Genomic DNA, 18,500 nt, shown 5'->3' with positions numbered 1-18,500 from the left:
ATCAGTGAGAGGATGGCATTAAACTTCAATGCAAGAAGCATTTCCCCAATGTTTCTATCTGAAGAGGAACTGAATTCTGTTCCATTGTTGTTGATATCCTAAATAGCAGAAGTGTACGAAATTGCAGCAAAATTAGTACATATTGTAAAATCTCACCGTGAAAAAATGAGACTGCACCTTCTCTTACGATAGTCCAGTTCATGTAAGGAGTGGCTGCAGTCTACTCCACCTGAAGTTGTGAAAGTTAATCAACCTGGAAAACATGTTTATTAGATCATAACATTTTAGTACTGACCCAACTCTCCTGCCGAGGCTTTTGTTCCCCTGGTGATATAAACAGTATCACCGCGGTAACAAGCCTCTCTGATCCTAAAATAACTGGCCTGTGATTACAGCTCAGTGCTAGATTTCCTCTGGATTAGTATGACTCCGCTGGCCTGGCCAGAGAATAGTAACATCCCATCTCTCTCTCTTTTCTCTATCCTTCTTTCTCTATCTCTCTTTCTCTCCCTCTTTCTCTCGCACTCAGGGTTCAAGCGGAAGGAGTTCCGTGGTAAGCTGGCTATCGCCATCACGGCCAACTTTGTCAACAGGAACACCACGGCCGAGGCCAAGGTGGAGGAGATCAGCGGTGTGGCCTTCATCTTTAACCAGAAGTTCTTCCTGGACCTCAAAGAGGAGACAGGTGGGCCTGATATCCCCCACAGCCAATGAGTCAGCCAGAGGAGCAGACTGCCCCTAGAATGCACTTAAATTCACACATTGTCAAACAACAGCAATCTTCAACCCTGTCATTATCATGGGGGGTTTTAACCTTCCTGTCTGTGTCTGTCATTTGTTGCAGGTATTGACCTGGAGAACATTGTGTACTACAAGGACAACACACACTACTTTGTCATGACAGCAAAGAAGCAGAGCCTACTGGACAAGGGTGTCATCATTCATGTGAGCAAACATAGTTTAGATCAGGGATCATCAACTAGATTCAGACTCGGGCCGATTTCTCCTGCTGTCTGAGGGTGTTGTATTCAGATGTGTATTCAGATGTGTGTGTGAGTGAGGAAGAGAAATAGAGAGAGGGGGAGAGAGAAGGAGAGGTGAGGAGTTAATAGAGGAGGGTGCTGGGTCGGAGGAATCTCATCCTTGGTGGTCTGCCAGCTGAACAGCCTATGAGCCGGGCGGGCACCACAATGACATCCATGAAAGCTAAGTGTTATAAACATCCCTAAAGGAGCACATATTTCACTTGCTTATGAATCCCTCTCAGCGCTCGCTCTCACTTCAAATTGCCAGGGTTCTGCATGAGTCATCCCATGAATTCATTCATAAAGACAATGTGGGACTTTGAGACTGGCGTCACAGTACATTTTAAAGAGCATCCATCTTTAATGGTCCTCTAATATACAAGGTGAATAACTGTTGTTACACCTAGGGTATCAATGTTGCATCTCATTTAGCCTCTTTTAATTCATCCTTTTGGTCATGTTCTCTCATAAACACAATTCCCCTGACTTTGTCTCGTAGGACTACATAGACACAGAGATGCTGCTGAGCAGTGAGAATGTGAACCAGGAAGCTCTGCTGGGTTACGCCCGCGAAGCTGCTGACTTTGGCACCAACTACCAGCTTCCCACGCTGGACTTTGCCATAAATGCCTGTGGCCAGCCGGACGTGGCCATGTTTGACTTCACCAGCATGTATGCCTCGGAGAACGCAGCGCTGGTCAGAGAACGCTTCGGACATCAGCTACTGGTGGCACTGGTTGGGGACAGCCTGTTAGAGGTGAGGAGGCTGTGACAACAGGGTTCAATCATGCTCTAAAATAGTTGGACATTAATACTGTATGTTGAGCAAAATGTACTGTTATGCTGATGTTATGTGTCTGTGTGTGCAGCCGTTCTGGCCAATGGGTACAGGGTGTGCGAGAGGCTTCCTGGCTGCTTTTGACTCAGCCTGGATGGTGAAAAGGTGGACTGAGGGCAGGACCCCTCTGGAGGTGCTAGCTGAGAGGTCAGTGGTCAGTACACACACACACACACACACACACACACACACACACACACACACACACACACACTAAATATATATATTTCTCCAGGGAGAGTCTTTACAGAATCCTGCCGCAGACAACCACTGAAAACATTGGCAAAAACTTTGAGCAGTACACCATTGACCCTGGGACTCGGTATCCCAACCTCATCTCCACCTGTGTCAGGCAAAACCAGGTACGAAAGACATTCTCAAGGATCACATTGCTTACTGCAGTATTCACTTTCTGCTGTCACCAATAACAGATTCACCCTTAACATTAACACAAGAAGGATGGACTGTGCTTGTCTTATCTCTTCTTCTGCCTAAATCTCAGGTGTGTCTCTTTGTTATTTCTTCCAGGTGCGTCACCTGTACATCAATGGAGAGCTGCCAGTGAAGTCGTGCTCTCTGGAACGTAATGGTACAATACGTCGCCCTGTGAACCTGGCCAGACGAGGTGAGCCACACACGATACAAGAGAGGCCAGAGAGACTGTGGTGTTGGGAGGCTTTAGTACAGTGTTTGGATACCGCTGTCTAGTATGGACTTACCTCTGATCCAGTGCATGGCTCCAACCTACAGAACATGTTGTGATGTCTATTCAACTGGTTCAAGTAACTCATTTGAAAATGATGACGGATGAGTCCCTTGGGTTTCATGGGCCCAAATATCTGCAGCACTCATTCATTCAGTGGCTATTTACCCAAAATGTAGGAGAAGATAAGCCACTCTAGTTCTATTGAGTTCTCTCCCGTTCCCTGTGCTCTGGGAGTGTTCTGAGACAGAGGCCCACAGAAGTCTTTAAGGTGAGGCAGACCTTTTCACTCGCTAACAGCAGTGTCAGACTGAGGACCGCATGAATCTCTGCTTAGGAAATAAGTCGCCGTCTGAGGTTTGTTTTTTCAATGATCCATGGTGAGAGGGGGGTTTTGGTGAAGCCTCTTGACTGTGGACAGGGTCATATAGGGTACAGACCCTCCCCCCCTATATTCATCATTTAATTGGAGGCCAAAGCTGGTGGTTCTGTGTATTGTGAAAAGGAAAAACGTGACTTGATACACTAGTAGTTAAACACATCTGTGATATCTTTAGGATGATCTCAGATACCAGACCTAACAAAGTCTAGCTGGTTACGTTTCAAGATATTTTTGGCCCCATGGATCATGTTAAACATGAGTACGGTCTCCATCATCAGAAAATGTTTCTTCCATGTATACAGTATATCTTTAAGCACACCCTTCGCTCTACATAATGCACCAAACACAATGTTACACAACCATGGGTCCTATTACACAATGACAGACAGGTTCAACATGTCCTGACAGAGTCAAATGCATACCTCAGCCCCTATTCTAACTTACCTCTTATCAGTCTTACCTCTCATTAACGTCACCTGCTGTCACTCTCCCACATCTATGATCTCACTTCCTGTTAGCTCTGTGTTTGTGTTGCCGGGTGAGTGGGTGGGTGGCTGTTAGCTGGGTTGTGTTTAGTATTTTATTTATTTGGATCCCCATCAGCTTTCGCAGAAGCATCAGCTACTCTTCCTGGTGTCCACAAAAACACAACACATGACAAGTGACAAAACACTGATACACTGGTAGACGAGGACAGTCACACAAATGTCAAATAGGGCAATGGAAAACAAACATCTATGTTGTTCTTATTGGACCAACTTAGGTAGTGCCTCCCTTTTTCACACCATTTTCACCCTACTGAACACCTTGTTCCTGTCTGTGTGTGTAGAGTCGGAGATCAGGCCGGGCAAGCTGCTGACGTGGTGCCAGAAACAGACCGAGGGCTACAGGAACGTGAGCGTGACAGACCTGACCACCTCGTGGCAGAGCGGCCTGGCTCTCTGTGCCCTCATCCACCGGTTCAGATCCCACCTCATGTATGTAGAGCAAAACACTGCAACACACAACTACCCTGTAAACCACCACAGTAAGACTGGCCTCATGTAACTTCCTGTAACTGTAAATGACCTCCATGTGTGAGACTTCTTCATGTCACACCCTGGCATGTAGCACTTCGTCATTGTAAGTGGATAGACTGGCTCCTCATAAAATGCCTCTATAGTATATTGTGTCATTTCTACATTAGGCTAACATTTACATCAAGACACCAGTAATAGCACAACTTCTTACACCCACACCGTAATATTGTCTCCTTCTGAAGGTGTCTAATGTAAACTATGCCAGGCATGAAAGTATGTCAATGTATGTCCTGGTGTACTATCTACAAACAAGCCCCTGCCTCTCACTCACAGCCCATCTTTGTGTGAGAGTAAATGAAAGTGGTGGGTGTGAATGACTTTTGAGATTCATCGAAGAGCCTTTTTCCCGATGTCAGTTCTCTCTCTCTCTCTCTCTCTCTCTCTCTCTCTCTCTCTCTCTCTCTCTCTCTCTCTCTCTCTCTCTCTCTCTGTGTGTGTGTGTGTTACTGATAGGTGCGATGAAACAGAGCACACAGAAGACACAACTGCTTTTAGAGAAACCCTATAGTATGTGAACGGGAGTTTGGAAAGCATAACTATGTATTACATGTCACACTCAGTATGTAGGGCAGTTTGTTATTTATGACTTCTTCTTTGTGGTAAAGGGAGGGCTACACTGCTAGTCTAGAACTGTTTCATAACTTCTATGTTGACACCAGCTTAGTCTTATAAAGCCTTCACCTAGTTACAACATTACAACAACATTGCGTGATATCATTTCAATCGGTTTCTCTCAGAGAGTTTGATTCGCTGAATGAGGAGGATTCGGCTAACAACCTCCAGCTGGCATGTGACCTGGCTGAGCGGGAGTTTGGGATCCGGCCCTTCACCACTGGGGTGGAGATGGCTGCTGGTCAGGAACCAGACAAGACCAGAATGGTCACCTACCTCTCCAAGTTCTACGAGCTGTTCCGTGGCACCCCCCTCTCCATCTCAGGTACACCTCACACCCCTCACCCCATCCCCCAGCAGACACGTGTGTCCTCAAGCCCCAGACTTCAGATTTCACTCCTGTACACACCCACACAGATTTGCACATACACACACACACTATAAATTGTGCCTTCCTGTATTATACTTATGGTAAAATGTTTATTCTATTCTACTGAGCCATTTACTTGATGTTCGTATTCTCATCATTTCTTATTTCTTATTGTTGTTGCATTGTCAAGAAGGAACCTGCAAGTAAGCATTTATATGGACTGTGTATACCATGTGTAGCCCGTACATACGACTAATAACAAAAGCTGAAACTTCTCACTTTAACACCTCTGCATTGTCACCCTCGAAGGCCCTACCACTCCACTGTGTCCACTGTATTAAAAGCCCAGCCTCTCACTTTTTCTGTTTTCACCGGAGCCATTTCTTTACATATCAAGCTGTCTCTGTCCTTAATGTAATTCATCCCTGACACCTGCTTTCTTTCAGATAAGTTATGTCTTTCTAGAGACACTTTTGCCAGTGTGTAAGAGGGTATGAGATTTCATCTAGCTACCTTTGAAAGGAGCTCTGCGTTGCACAACCTTATCAGTCACATTGTCTGGCATGAGAGGAATGCACATCTGCCCAGCACAGTGCAGGTTACCTTACAGATAGTTTCTGAGTCTAGGGTGCCTGGAGAGAAAACACTATACCTTACTCCAGTTTCTGGTCTGAGATGCCTAAGGTGAACAGAGCATATTATTGCCACAGGGATATGATTTGTACTAGCTTTATGGTCTCTGCGAGGTCACATGATATGCCTCTCTCCACAGCAAAGCTGGTTTCCCACATGACGGAATGAGGATGTACTATTTAGGAATAATTGTATACATTCTTATCATCTGAAGTGAAGTGTTCCCAGTATTGGTTTCCACAAAAAAAGCCCTTTATTTATTAGGTGGCATTTCTCAGGAAAAGCAGATGGTCTTGCCCCATCTGGTTCTTTCCAACACAATAATATTAGGTTTCTTTTAGACATAATGTAAAAAAAAACATTGGCCATTGCTTTTATTTGGCATTCATGGCTGAGCTCAGTGGAATATATCATACCTTTTAATGCATTCGTGTTTCATTGCAGATTCTAGAGGGGCCGACGAAAACAGTGAAGACTATCCTTCCAAGGCAGTCAGAAGTATGAACAAAGTTCTGAACTTGGTACCAAGAAAAAGGGTACCAAAGGTAATCACACTCCTCTCTCAAAGGTGCCTGTCTGCCTTGATAACTACTGCAACTTGAGAGCCATTTCAGCCTCCCTGTGTTATCATTTCAAAAGTCATTTCATTTGAAGAAGTGGACGGTATTGGGGCCTTCCACAAGTTAAATGTATTCTTCTAGAGTTTTTTTGAGATGGGCTCTTTTTAATTAGTTCACTTTCATGTTGAATCTTTTTACCATTGAGTGAAGTCTGAAATATTTAGTCATATACTATGGCCTGTTTGTTTTCTTTCAGGATGAGAAGAAGCTAGAAGATACTGACCCAACGTACAAAAGGAGACGAAAAGTCTGCAGTTATTTGGAAGAGGTAGTTATTATCATCAACTACAATTTCATAATGACATTCTAAGCGCACCAACGTCAAATACGACAAAATACCATTTATTTTGGCCCTGATAACTCAAGTCACTATTTCTCATGACAGGCAACCAACTTCTCCAGTCAGAGTGCGTCCTGTGTGGGTGAGGGGAGGGGGGTTAAGGAGAACAAGGTCCGCTCCATGGCCAGCCAACTCCTGTCCAAGTTTGAGGAGAGCAACCCCAGCTTCACCCTCCGGAGACAGGTCAGAACCACCAAGATATGTCCTCCATTCCCCCTCCTCAGGACTTTGTCAGTTTTGGACAGTGTCCTCCATAGCTTATACAGTACTGTAGTATGGTATAGTACCTGGCATGTTTGTTCTCAGATGCCTTATACCACAGTGTGCTATAGAACAGAGGTGTCACTACAGACACCCTAGTTCGATTCCAGGCTGTATCACAACCGGCTGTGATTGGGAGTCCCATAGGGCTGTGCACAATTGGCCCAGCGTCATCTGTTAAACTACTGGGTTTGGCCGGTGTAGGCCGTCATTGTAAATAAGAATTTGTTCTTAACTGTTTTGGTGAGATACTTAACTTATCTTGCCAGTCACTTTCTCTCTTTTCTTCCTTTTCTGTCTTTCTACTAACCTTTTTCCTTGGCTTTGTTTCTGGCTGACAAACCCCATCAGTCTCAGTGTGATTGGGGTTCTGAGAGGGCCCCTCGGCCACGCTCCATGGACATGACTGAGACCCCACGCTTCACCAACCTCAGGCAGCAGACCCCACTCAACCCTCCCCCCAAGACACAGGTAGAGGACTGGAGCAGCCTGGTCAACATTCTGTAATACACACGCATACCCATGCTAATACACTCTGTAGAACACACACTGTCACTCAGTTTTGGTATACACTCACTCACAAACCAGTCATCCTCTACCTGGAGTGAGAGTGTTTAATGCTCCCTGTGGGTTGTAAATGAAAAATAAGCCCCCCAGTGAAGTAGATTCACACGATAAAGAAAAGCATGGGGCATAAATCTCCCTCCTATTCTCTCCAGCTGTTAAACTACTGGAGCCTGTTAGCTGCAATTGCTTCTTGTTTTTTCATCAAGCTCACCCTGAGTTGACGGAGAGCCATAGAACTGCAGCTCACATGTGCTGTGTGTTTCCAGTTTCCCTCTGCAACCTGTGCCAAATATGCAGCTGAGTGCATCGCTCGGGCCCCGCCACAGCCTCCTCCCAAACCCAAGCTCTCTCCTCAGCTTCAAGCCCAGCTTCAGTCTCAGCACCAGCCCCAACCCCAGTTCCAGCCCCAACCTAAGCTCCAACCCCCATCCATCCCAAATCCCACCCTCAGGAAGGTCAGACAGGCTGATCAGACATGTGCTCAGACGCAACCTCAGACGCTTCCTCAAAAGCCAGAGAGCACAGAGTACCCTGGCTACTCTCCCTCCTGCCACTCAGCAGTCCTAGCCATGTCTAGAATGCTCCAACGCCTTCAGGAAGTGGAGGAAAAGATCACCCAGGTGACCTATTCCCCTCTCATTTCCTTTCCTCTCCTTTCCTTTCCATCTGTCCGTTTCTCTTTGTCTGCTCTGTCTTTTTCTATTGTTATTGCCTCCTACTGTGTGATCATATAAGACATCCTTTTTAGGAAAAGGCTGAATATGAGTGTTGAGATAATCATTGTGATTATACATTTAGCATTGTATAGCACATAGTCGGCTGGTGAAGTCAACCCCTAATCATCCACACTGACCACAATGGCAAGAACAGACCCACAGCCCTGGCAGAGACAAAGAGGCACAGAGGCTGCTGACTGGCAAGTTTAGCCAGTGGGCTGCCCTTGTAGCCTTGTTCTGTGCCAGTCCTGTGTGTCTGTCTGTCTCTGTCTGGGTCTCAGTCTGCTGTTCCAGGAGCACATGTCTAAGTGTGGAGTCATCTCTGCTGGTGTGTCAAATTAGTGTTAAAAAACTGCCACTCTACTCAACACAGCAACACTATTGTTCCCCACCACCCATTAAACAATGTGCCATCTGGCTCCTTTAGTGGGAAAGTAGGACCAAAGTCCACTTATCTTGCTTGATCATTATCATTAGCGATTTACAATAAAGAGTGCATACATTTCATACTTTTATTTGTTTGTACATTATAACTGATTTGGGAGTTAATAATCTGCCTAATTCAGTTACTATTCAGACCCATTCATCAGACAGGGAGTATGTGGTACTGTGTTGCGGGTGCAGCTTTCTCTTTCTGATGCCTGTTCTTTGTCTCTGTGTCTCATGGTATGTGTCCTGCAGAAGAAAGCTCAGACCCAGAATGCTAGAGAGTTTCATAATAAAAGTATCAAGGAGAAAGCGGTCCACCTGAGAGCACTGTTCTCTGGGGATGTGACCTCTACGTCCCAGGTGACTATCTAACCCCTGAACTCTGAACCCTCACCTCTCCCGTCCTTCAGTGTGTTTGTCGTGTTGCACGCTTGGTCTTGTTTGGCATTACTGCTGCTGCACAGAGTTCATATAATCCTCCCTGTGTTGAAATTCATCATCTCCAGAAGCATTACCTTTTTGGCGATGTCTTCATCAGCTGCTCAGAGTCTGTAGCAACAGAACACAGCTAGCGCAGGTGATTTCAGGTTATTGTAGGACACAGTGTTCTGTTATACAGATGTCGGATCTTAATTTGAGACAGTTTGCTAAAACAGGAAAATAATCCTGCAGCAACAGGAAATTTGAATTATTATGTGGATTATAATTAATGGCCATTTTTTTTGTTTTTTGTGTTGATACATTTTTCTTTAGGGCAAAGAAAGTCTGACATTTTAAAGTGGGAATGACAAACTTTAGAAACCTTTTTAAACCTTGAATACGCTACACGTTTGCATTTCCTGCTGTGCAAGAAAATTCTCAGCAACAAAATAGTGATCAAATTAAGATCATACATCTGTAATTTAAATCGCCTTCACTGTCAGTCAATATATGACTGTTTACGTTGTGGGTTTCAACAAGGCTTTTTTAAAACAATATAACGCCCTGTGAAAACACATCAGGCAGTTTGTTGTTTAAAGCAGAAATCATCGTGATTCTATATTCCCACTGAGACAGACCTGCAGACCTTTCAGCTCAGGCTGAAAACAAGGTAGCCTCCTCTCTCAGCTCTGTCTGTGATGGTAATTTGCCTACTCTGTGTGCTCAGGGACTCAGAAGGTTTCAGCATGGACACTGTTGAAATGTTGCACTGGGTTCTCTGTGCTTCACTGGAAGAGGCTGCAGTCATCAAACAAGGTGTTTAGTGCTAGAGTAGTCATCATACTGCAATTTCCATTACAGGAAAAGGTATTTCCATGGTATTTTATCATCAAAAAAGAAACTGCTCACCTTCTTTAAATGAGTTTCCATCTCAGTGGAAACCAGGGTAAGCTGTTGTGTTGAGGCTCAGCAGGTTGGAGTTTAGTTAATACTATGATAGGAGAGTGCCACGGAATACCTTTGCTTAAAGCCTATCCCCCTGTGCACGCCAGATCTCATATCTAATTATTAACACTCAAAGTTCTCCTTTAACAATCCTCTTCCTCTCTTTTCATTTGCAAATCTCCCCTGTCCCATTCCTCACCTAGCTTGATTCTGATAAACAGGCCATTCCCTCAGTGTCTGATCCCATCCTCCCTAACCCCAGTCCAGAAGTCACCTCATTATACCTTTACCCAGAAATCACCGTTTCTACCTTCTCACCTCCTCATCCCTATTCCTCATTCTCATCCTGTCTGCCCCAACCTCAGGTAAAAAAAAAAAACACATCCATGTCTGTCTCACTGTCTTGTATGTGTTCCTATCACTGTGTGTCATGCTACAACCTTTGATCATTTAACATTTATCATGGCGAAATACACGTTTTATCTAAATCAGTCTGAATTTCCATTTCAATGGAATGCAGTGTCATGGAGTACCAGGCATTTTAGGCTTGAGGCCCAGCCCACTAAGCATGCAAACTCTAATTTAACTCCCATCTGATGCTCATAATATCTTCCTCTCTTTGACTTTCCCATTCCCACACTAGTCTGGATCTGCTAGACAGAGTCAGACCATTCCCTCACCTCACATCCTCCCTGCTCCCCATCCTAAAATCTCTTCATCACTACTTTGTCCAGAAATCACCCTTTCTACATTTTCACCCCCTCATACATATTCTCCATCTTCCTCCTCTTCCTGTCTACTTCAACATCAGGTATAAATAACCACATCCATGTCTGTGTTTCAGCATGTCAAATCAAATCAAATGATATTTGTCACATGCGCCGAATACAGTAGTAGACCTTAGGGTGAAATGCTTGCTGTGTCCCTATCGTTGTGTGCTATGCTAAAACCTCTGTGATCATTCAATATTCATCCTGCAGAGATATTGCACATCTTTAATCTGTAGCACTATAACTGAGTTGACATCGAAATGGAATGTAGTGTTCTTGAGTTGAGACTAAGCAGGTTGGGGCTTGGTCAATAGGACGGTAGAGTGCCATGGAATGCCAGGTGCTGTAGCCCATCAAACTGAGCATGCCAACTATCATTTAACCTATCTGATTCTCAGTCTCTTTTTTAACAATCCTCTCCCTCTTTGACTTTCCATTCCTCTGTTTCCCATTCCCACCCTAGCCTGGATCTGCTGATCAGACCGGACCCTCTCCTCCCATCCTCTCTGCTCCCACTCCTAAAGTCACTTCCCTCCTCTGTCCAGAAATCACCATTTCTACCTTCTCACTCCCTCAAACCGTGTCTTCACCCTCATCTATTCTACTCCAACTCAAGGTGAAAACAAGCACATCCATTTCTCACCATCTGTCTGTCATCATGAAGCCCATATCCCCTAATGTCAGAGCAGACATGATGCTATTATTTTGATGCACTAATCTATCCCTTATCTGTCACTGAACTGTTAAACTAAGTTTACTTCTCTGTTTCCTCTAATTCCTTCATTCTTCATGGAAAACCAAAGACCAGTCAATCTGGGGCACTAGATATGCAGCTTTGTAAGAAAGAAATGCAAAGAGATCCCTTGAATGAGTCACATGTGGTGAGTGACTCTTGTGTGCCTCCAAACCATAGCACTATTTAAGGCCACATCATTTCTATATGCAGAGCCTGCTGCCTCTCAGAGAAACACAAAATGAAGTGCTGTCTGTTTGATTTTAAACATGATGTAATCTGGTAAATTGTATATATTTTAGAAGTATATATTTGTTTAACTTTCAAATTTAATTTGTCTGTAAATTACAGTTGTAGTTATTAACATCACAGTCATGTTGCTGTTTCAGTGTCACAGCAGTGGCTCCACATATATATCCCAACAACAACGCACTGCAATATTACAACCAAAGCCAGAACCTGGTTTTAATAACGTCAAACAGGTATTTTGCCCCCAGCGCCACATGCCTGCTAAAGTAACTTGCACTATCCTCTAAATCACAAAGGACACGTGTAGACACAAAGGTCTTGCATGCAAGGAGCATTTGAGATGTTTTTTTAGATATCCTGGGGCCTCTCATGCAATGGTTGAATATATTTTTGTGGTGCTGCACTTTGTGGGTTAGACTGCCCCTCCCTGTCCACAGATTTCTGATCATTTTGAGCCAGCGCCGTGCAGTCAGTGCAATCTGAAGCATCCAGACAGGCCCACCAGCTAACCATAATGAGAAAACATTCCCTACTCTTCTGTGGCCATACTTTTGAGCTGAGACTCTTATTTTGATGAAAGAACTTTACTAATTTCCCCAACAGTGGCCTTAGTCAGACAGGGCTGAGACGCTGGTCACCCTCTATGAGACTGACCACAGGCCTAAAGCCTCCTCCCCCTGTTCACCCCCAGCCTCTGCGCCCCTCAAATATATATCTATCTATCTATCTATCTATCTATCTATCTATCTATCTATCTATCTATCTATCTATCGATCTATCTATCTATCTATCTATCTATCTATCTATCTATCTATCTATCTATCTATCTATCTATCTATCTATCTATCTATCTATCTATCTATCTATCTATCTATCTATCTATCTATCTATCTATCTATCTATCTATCTATCTATCTATCTATCTATCTATCTATCTATCTATCTATCTATCTATCTATCTATCTATCTATCTATCTATCTATCTATCTATCTATCTATCTTATCTATCTATCTATCTATCTATCTATCTATCTATCTATCTATCTGTCTGTCTGTCTGTCTGTCTGTCTGTCTGTCTGTCTGTCTGTCTGTCTGTCTGTCTGTCTGTCTGTCTGTCTGTCTGTCTGTCTGTCTGTCTGTCTGTCTGTCTGTCTGTCTGTCTGTCTGTCTGTCTGTCTGTCTGTCTGTCTGTCTGTCTGTCTGTCTGTCTGTCTGTCTGTCTGTCTGTCTGTCTGTCTGTCTGTCTGTCTGTCTGTCTGTCTGTCTGTCTGTCTGTCTGTCTGTCTGTCTGTCTGTCTGTCTGTCTGTCTGTCTGTCTGTCTGTCTGTCTGTCTGTCTGTCTGTCTGTCTGTCTGTCTGTCTGTCTGTCTGTCTGTCTGTCTGTCTGTCTGTCTGTCTGTCTGTCTGTCTGTCTGTCTGTCTGTCTGTCTGTCTGTCTGTCTGTCTGTCTGTCTGTCTGTCTGTCTGTCTGTCTGTCTGTCTGTCTGTCTGTCTGTCTGTCTGTCTGTCTGTCTGTCTGTCTGTCTGTCTGTCTGTCTGTCTGTCTGTCTGTCTGTCTGTCTGTCTGTCTGTCTGTCTGTCTGTCTGTCTGTCTGTCTGTCTGTCTGTCTGTCTGTCTGTCTGTCTGTCTGTCTGCGTGCGATGTGGACTATCACTTTTGCTTTCATCATTCTGACCTTTATTCTTACTCTCTTTCTCCCTTCCTACCTCTCTTCCTCCTGTCTTTTCCTCCTTGCTGCATGTCAGAGGACGGTGGGGAAGGTGTCTCTGGCTATAGCAGCCAGGGCTGAGACGCTGGTCACCCTCTATGAGACTGACCACAGGCCTAAAGCCTCCTCCCCCTGTTCACCCCCAGCCTCTGCGCCTCTGTCTCCGGTAAGCATGTCTGGCTGAGCATGCAGCCTCTCAGACTGTACCAGCCTTGAACAACAGCCCTTATCTAGGTGAAGAACATAGACTATGTCCCAGGCCCTGGCTCTGAGTCAGATGAAGAGATATTGTGTAAAATAAGGATTGGGATGATTATTCTTTGCAGGACTCTATGACTCTTTATGCTTTGTGAACTAAAGGCCAAACTCGGCCATAAGGCCTTTTAGGGTCAAAGTTGTGGAATCTGACACAAGTGCATCACTCCCTTATTATCGTCATTTTCTGGGCTGACAACGTTTGTAGCACTGTCTGCCTCTCTGTTCTGTTTCCCAGGGTTCCTTGCGGAGGGAGTTCCCCGGGTCTGGTGACCAGTGTCACTCCTGTCAGAAGCGTGTGTACGTGGTGGAAAGGATCAGTGCTGAGGGACTTTATTTCCACAGGGAGTGCTTTCGCTGTGACACCTGTGGCTCCATCCTGCGCCAGGGAGGCCATGCCTTCGACTCTGAGCAGGGTATGTGTTTCTCAACACTAAGGTGTAGATGTTCGCTTGCTGTCAATCAATCAATCTAACAAATCAGCAGTTGTGACAAAGTGCTATACAGATACCAAGCCTAAAACCCTAAAGAGCAAGCAATGCAGATGTAGGGGCACGGTGGCTAGGAAAAACTCCCTAGAAAGGCAGGAGCCTAGGAAGAAACCTAGAGAGGAACCAGGCTCTGAGGGGTGACCAGTCCTCTTCTGGCTGTGCCGGGTAGAGATAATTAACTGTTTATGTGCCAATTTTTCTAAATCCTCCTTTGATCATGTTCAATTAGGCAAGTTGTACTGCAAGCTACACTTCACACAACGTAAAAATGGAATGAACCATCGGAGGACATTCAATTCACATCTGGTAATTGTTCTGGATCATTCAATCATCCACTTGCCATTTTCATTTTGATGTTCATTTGTGGGACATCTTTGTGACTAAATGGGTCTTTCCCTCAGGGAGACGGGGTTCAGGAGGGATCAGGGACACAGACTCCTGACTGTGACACAACAGAAGGACGGCAGAGCCAGTCACCAGGTACCATCAGCTCCCGCCTGAGGAAGTGCCTGAGCTGGCCCCTGAGTGTGACCCGGGCTGTGTGTGACTCCCCCCGCCTCCTGTCTCGCTGGGTGCATGGTACGGCCCATGCTGTGGGCCTCCACTTTAGAGCCAATGTGCAGGACTATGTCTTCCTGTATGAGCTGCTGAGCCTGGGAGTGCCCCTGCTGTTCATGCTCCAGGAGGTGCTGCTGCAGATGTACTCTGAAACCGGGCCTGTCTCCCAGTCCATCCAGCCCCTACTGTTGTGGCTGGAGGAACACCTAGGCCATAGGCTCATGTAGAGGCCCACCAGGGAGGGAAGCCTATCCCTATCCCTATCCCTATCCCTATCCCCAACCCTATCCCTATCCCTATCCCTATCCCTATCCCTATCCCTAACCCTAACCCTATCCCTAACCCTATCCCTATCCCTATCCCTATCCCTAACCCTAACCCTAACCCTAACCCTATCCCTATCCCTAACCCTATCCCTAACCCTATCCCTAACCCTATCCTTATCCCTATCCATAACCCTATCCCTATCCCTATCCCTATCCCTATCCCTATCCCTATCCCTATCCCTATCCCTATCCCTATCCCTATCCCTATCCCTATCCCTATCCCTATCCCTATCCCTATCCCTATCCCTATCCCTAACCTTCATGCAATAGGGTCTGAAGCCTGGCTGAACATTAACTGGCGTATCTTGCATTTGTGCCATGTCATATGGTGGCAAGCTACCGTTTGACCATGTGTACAAGCACCTTGTTAATATTTTCTCACAGAATATGTAGCTGTCAGTGCATTAGATCTAGTCCTACACCAACCAAAGAACAAATAACATTTCCCAAGTGGTAGCTTGGTTTGTGATACGTGCGATGTTTTCACGAACATTACATTTTTCTTTATGATGAGGGGTAATGTGCTGTACATGGTTTCATGGTGGTCTAAATCATTTACGGTATGTGGTTGATATGACTGCTGAAATCATCCAATCTATATTGCTCTAGAGTTGAGTCTTTCAACAACTGGCTGTCAAAGTCGAGCCAGTTTTTACATGGCTTAACTCAGGTTATGACAGATGTTTTTTGTGTGGAAAAAGTAATCTAAATGAAAAGACTGACTTGAAGCACTTTAACTTGGGGAGCTGCCTTGACCTGTGGCTGATGCCTGATGAATGGTGTGGGAGTTAATGGCTGCCTAATGGCTGCCTAATGGCTGTCCAGGCCTTGGATAATGACTAGTGCTGACGCTGCACGTTTACTAAACCCTGCTGAACTCACAGGTCAGGGTCGGGGTCTGGGTCGGGGGCCAACGTGGATCTGTGCTCGATAAGGTTTTCTCATCTTTTTTTCAATTTCAATATTGTTTGACACAAATTAAAATGTTTATGTTTTTATTGTAAGATCTCGTATGACAACCGTGACCATAGTGTACTTTCGCTACACATTATGATAACCTTTATTGCTTTATTTTATGGCCCAGTGCCTCCAGTATTTTTGTGCATTGTCCGTTGTACTTAAAAAGGGGAAAAGGTTTCATGGACATGGGCTTTGGTTTACTACTCCAGTTCATGGACTGTTTAATGCTTACTAATTGCTGCCACCTGTTGGTGAAACAGATGCACGGCCAAATTAAATTTACTGTATGATAAGGTGGAATAAGAGACAATCTTCTAAAGAGTTGTTGTATGCTTGTAATAGAGGAGGTTTTTCTTCATTTTTATTATTTGTACAGGTCTATTTCACTTCAATATGTTTTTCAGAATGTTAAGAATGTTGCTGAATTGAATTGTTCAGAAGGACTGAATCAGACATGATAACACAGGCTATGTTTGAATGCTGTGGTGTGTATGTGCTTGCCACTCATCTCACTGTTAATAACCATGTTAAGTATGATAGCAGGATCTCAGCTTTATTACCAATACAAATTCCAAAGATACAGTTGGTGCACTTTAAAAATGAGAAGTGTTTTCAGCCCTAACCAGAAGTTACATCATTCATGCAGTACACTGTACAGTGCTAAATTGCATGTTGTTGAATAGCACAATCTCATGTTATCTAACAATTACAAAGTTTCTATGCATTTGAACTGGATTTGATCCTTCCTCTGATTTTTCTCTATATTCTAACCTACTATATTTCCTTCCTTTCATTTCTATTCTTGTTCACTTGGAAGTCTATTTTCAACTTTCTGATGATGGGCCTCCTGATTGGTTAGGAGACATGCCATTCTGAAGGTGATCACCTGCATGGTCACATGGTTTTGTGAACAATGTTTTGGAGTGGATGCTTTGTTAGATTAGTCCAATTACTGTCAGCATTTCCACACACAAGTAAAAAATGCTTCTAACCCCTGTTGTGTTTGAGCTACCGACAGCAGTTTTTAGCATAGGATTTTTCTATGTCGTCTGCATCCGCCGATATTAGATCCCAAAAACGATTCTTCTCACAAAAATGTCTAATCTACAAACTATTATGACCGTACTCTGAAAGGCTGAGATTCTCACAAACACGTAAATGTAATCTGGTCTGCTCTATGACGCTCATAAACCAATCAAGAGTTGTTACGAGGTAAGAGGTTCTTCTTAGTAGATCATAGGAAATCTCAGGACATAGTGTCTATAAACTCACATAGTTGCTGTCACAAACTCCATACTCCACACAGTTGTCACTGATTAGTTGGATATTAATTTCCCACTAAGCAAACCATTTTTGAATTTACAATTGTAATTATTATATACTCATTTTTAATCAGCTTTTTTGGGGGCTGGACCTTGTTTTTTTATAGACATTTGTCAATAAAACTCATGAATGCAACTGTTTATGTCAAATGTTATGTTCTACTTGTAGCCCTGGTTGTCCTGAAAGTAAAATGGTAAAACACGTCAATGTGAGGCTAAATATGTGGGATTCCCTGGAACCTATGAAGTTATTAAACTACTAATGTCTGTGTCCAGCACTCCCAGCAGAACCATAACTACAGCACACACTTGTTATAGGTTGAAACACATCATAATACCATGATGTTCAAAGGCACACCTTCTAAGAGACTGTCTTTTCAGTGTCTGCATAACAAGGAAACTGTGGTGTTTGGACTGCATTGGTCTTCCCGAGTGCATGTTGAACGATTGACAGACAGCTTTTTGTCATGTAAAGGCATGCCACTTTTTCTCCCATCTTTTGCCATCTTTTCTTTCTCTCTTCCAGACGCTGTCACCCAGGATAACTTTTTCTTGACCCACACAAACAAAGGGAATGAATCTCCCAACAGGTTCATAGCTCGTGTTGTCTTAAATGAATACATTGAACAATGTTTTATGGGACTTCAAATGCAGCCTGCTTTTCTCATGGAGATTCTGTGTTGCTTTATGTACGACCTAAAGCAACACATGTAAATAAAGTGATTTGTCATCTTGATCCAGTTTACTGTCATTCTTTCATAATATCACAATGTTGTTCTCCCCATGGGTTGATATGGCACATAGAATAGTACAGTTAGGGGTAACAGGTTTAAGTCGAGCCGTTCAGCATCACATAGTATACAGGCTCAGTACTCAAAGTAAATCCTAAACATGAACTCCTTTTACAGAGCATGTCCTATATTTAGTCTACTTACCATGTCTAGTCTCCTAAATTAAAATGTATGATTGGATGGGTTAAGTTCCTCTGTCCCAGGCGGACATGTTCCTGGATGGGTTCCTGGAGCTCTTTCTGGATCCGTGAGAGCCAGAAAGGATTCTTTGGTGATAAGGTCAAAGGGGACATGTCAAACCATACAACTCTCTCCCCAGCCAGTCCACTGTAGTCCTGCCAGATATGGTTCATGGTTCTCACAGGAGGGAGTCAGTTCTCTTTCCCCATATGCTCC

At 44.2% G+C, this 18,500-nt stretch overlaps 1 protein-coding gene across 13 annotated transcripts in view; it reads left to right on the top strand.

The window, feature by feature from the left end:
* LOC109887421 (F-actin-monooxygenase MICAL2-like) overlaps positions 1-18,049 on the top strand; it is a 46,697-nt gene extending 28,648 nt beyond the window's left edge. The window contains exons 6-29 of one of the 13 annotated variants that reach the window (XM_020478822.2): positions 530-685; positions 845-945; positions 1,525-1,782; positions 1,895-2,010; positions 2,099-2,225; positions 2,392-2,488; positions 3,778-3,925; positions 4,765-4,964; positions 6,087-6,187; positions 6,459-6,530; positions 6,648-6,785; positions 7,215-7,334; positions 7,697-8,050; positions 8,828-8,935; positions 10,144-10,305; positions 11,174-11,326; positions 11,514-11,591; positions 11,833-11,925; positions 13,439-13,567; positions 13,895-14,072; positions 14,377-14,453; positions 14,549-14,627; positions 16,809-16,869; positions 17,840-18,049. In XM_020478822.2, the coding sequence (XP_020334411.2) occupies positions 530-685; positions 845-945; positions 1,525-1,782; positions 1,895-2,010; positions 2,099-2,225; positions 2,392-2,488; positions 3,778-3,925; positions 4,765-4,964; positions 6,087-6,187; positions 6,459-6,530; positions 6,648-6,785; positions 7,215-7,334; positions 7,697-8,050; positions 8,828-8,935; positions 10,144-10,305; positions 11,174-11,326; positions 11,514-11,591; positions 11,833-11,925; positions 13,439-13,567; positions 13,895-14,072; positions 14,377-14,453; positions 14,549-14,627; positions 16,809-16,867 (3,104 nt within the window). In that variant the 3' untranslated portion in view covers positions 16,868-16,869; positions 17,840-18,049. Of the gene's footprint in view, positions 1-529; positions 686-844; positions 946-1,524; positions 1,783-1,894; positions 2,011-2,098; positions 2,226-2,391; positions 2,489-3,777; positions 3,926-4,764; positions 4,965-6,086; positions 6,188-6,458; positions 6,531-6,647; positions 6,786-7,214; positions 7,335-7,696; positions 8,051-8,827; positions 8,936-10,143; positions 10,306-10,583; positions 11,327-11,513; positions 11,592-11,832; positions 11,926-13,438; positions 13,568-13,894; positions 14,073-14,376; positions 14,454-14,548 lie in introns of those variants that run through there. The other 12 variants (XM_020478840.2, XM_031810768.1, XM_031810775.1 and 9 more) reach the window with 12 other exon arrangements.
* Positions 18,050-18,500: the final 451 nt, after the last annotated feature.

The sequence above is a fragment of the Oncorhynchus kisutch genome, linkage group LG3, assembly GCF_002021735.2.
Source record: "Oncorhynchus kisutch isolate 150728-3 linkage group LG3, Okis_V2, whole genome shotgun sequence".
In the NCBI taxonomy this organism is placed as follows: Eukaryota; Metazoa; Chordata; class Actinopteri; order Salmoniformes; family Salmonidae; genus Oncorhynchus; species Oncorhynchus kisutch.
Note: the sequence above shows the minus strand (reverse complement) of the source record. Positions and strands in the feature narration are given on the sequence as shown.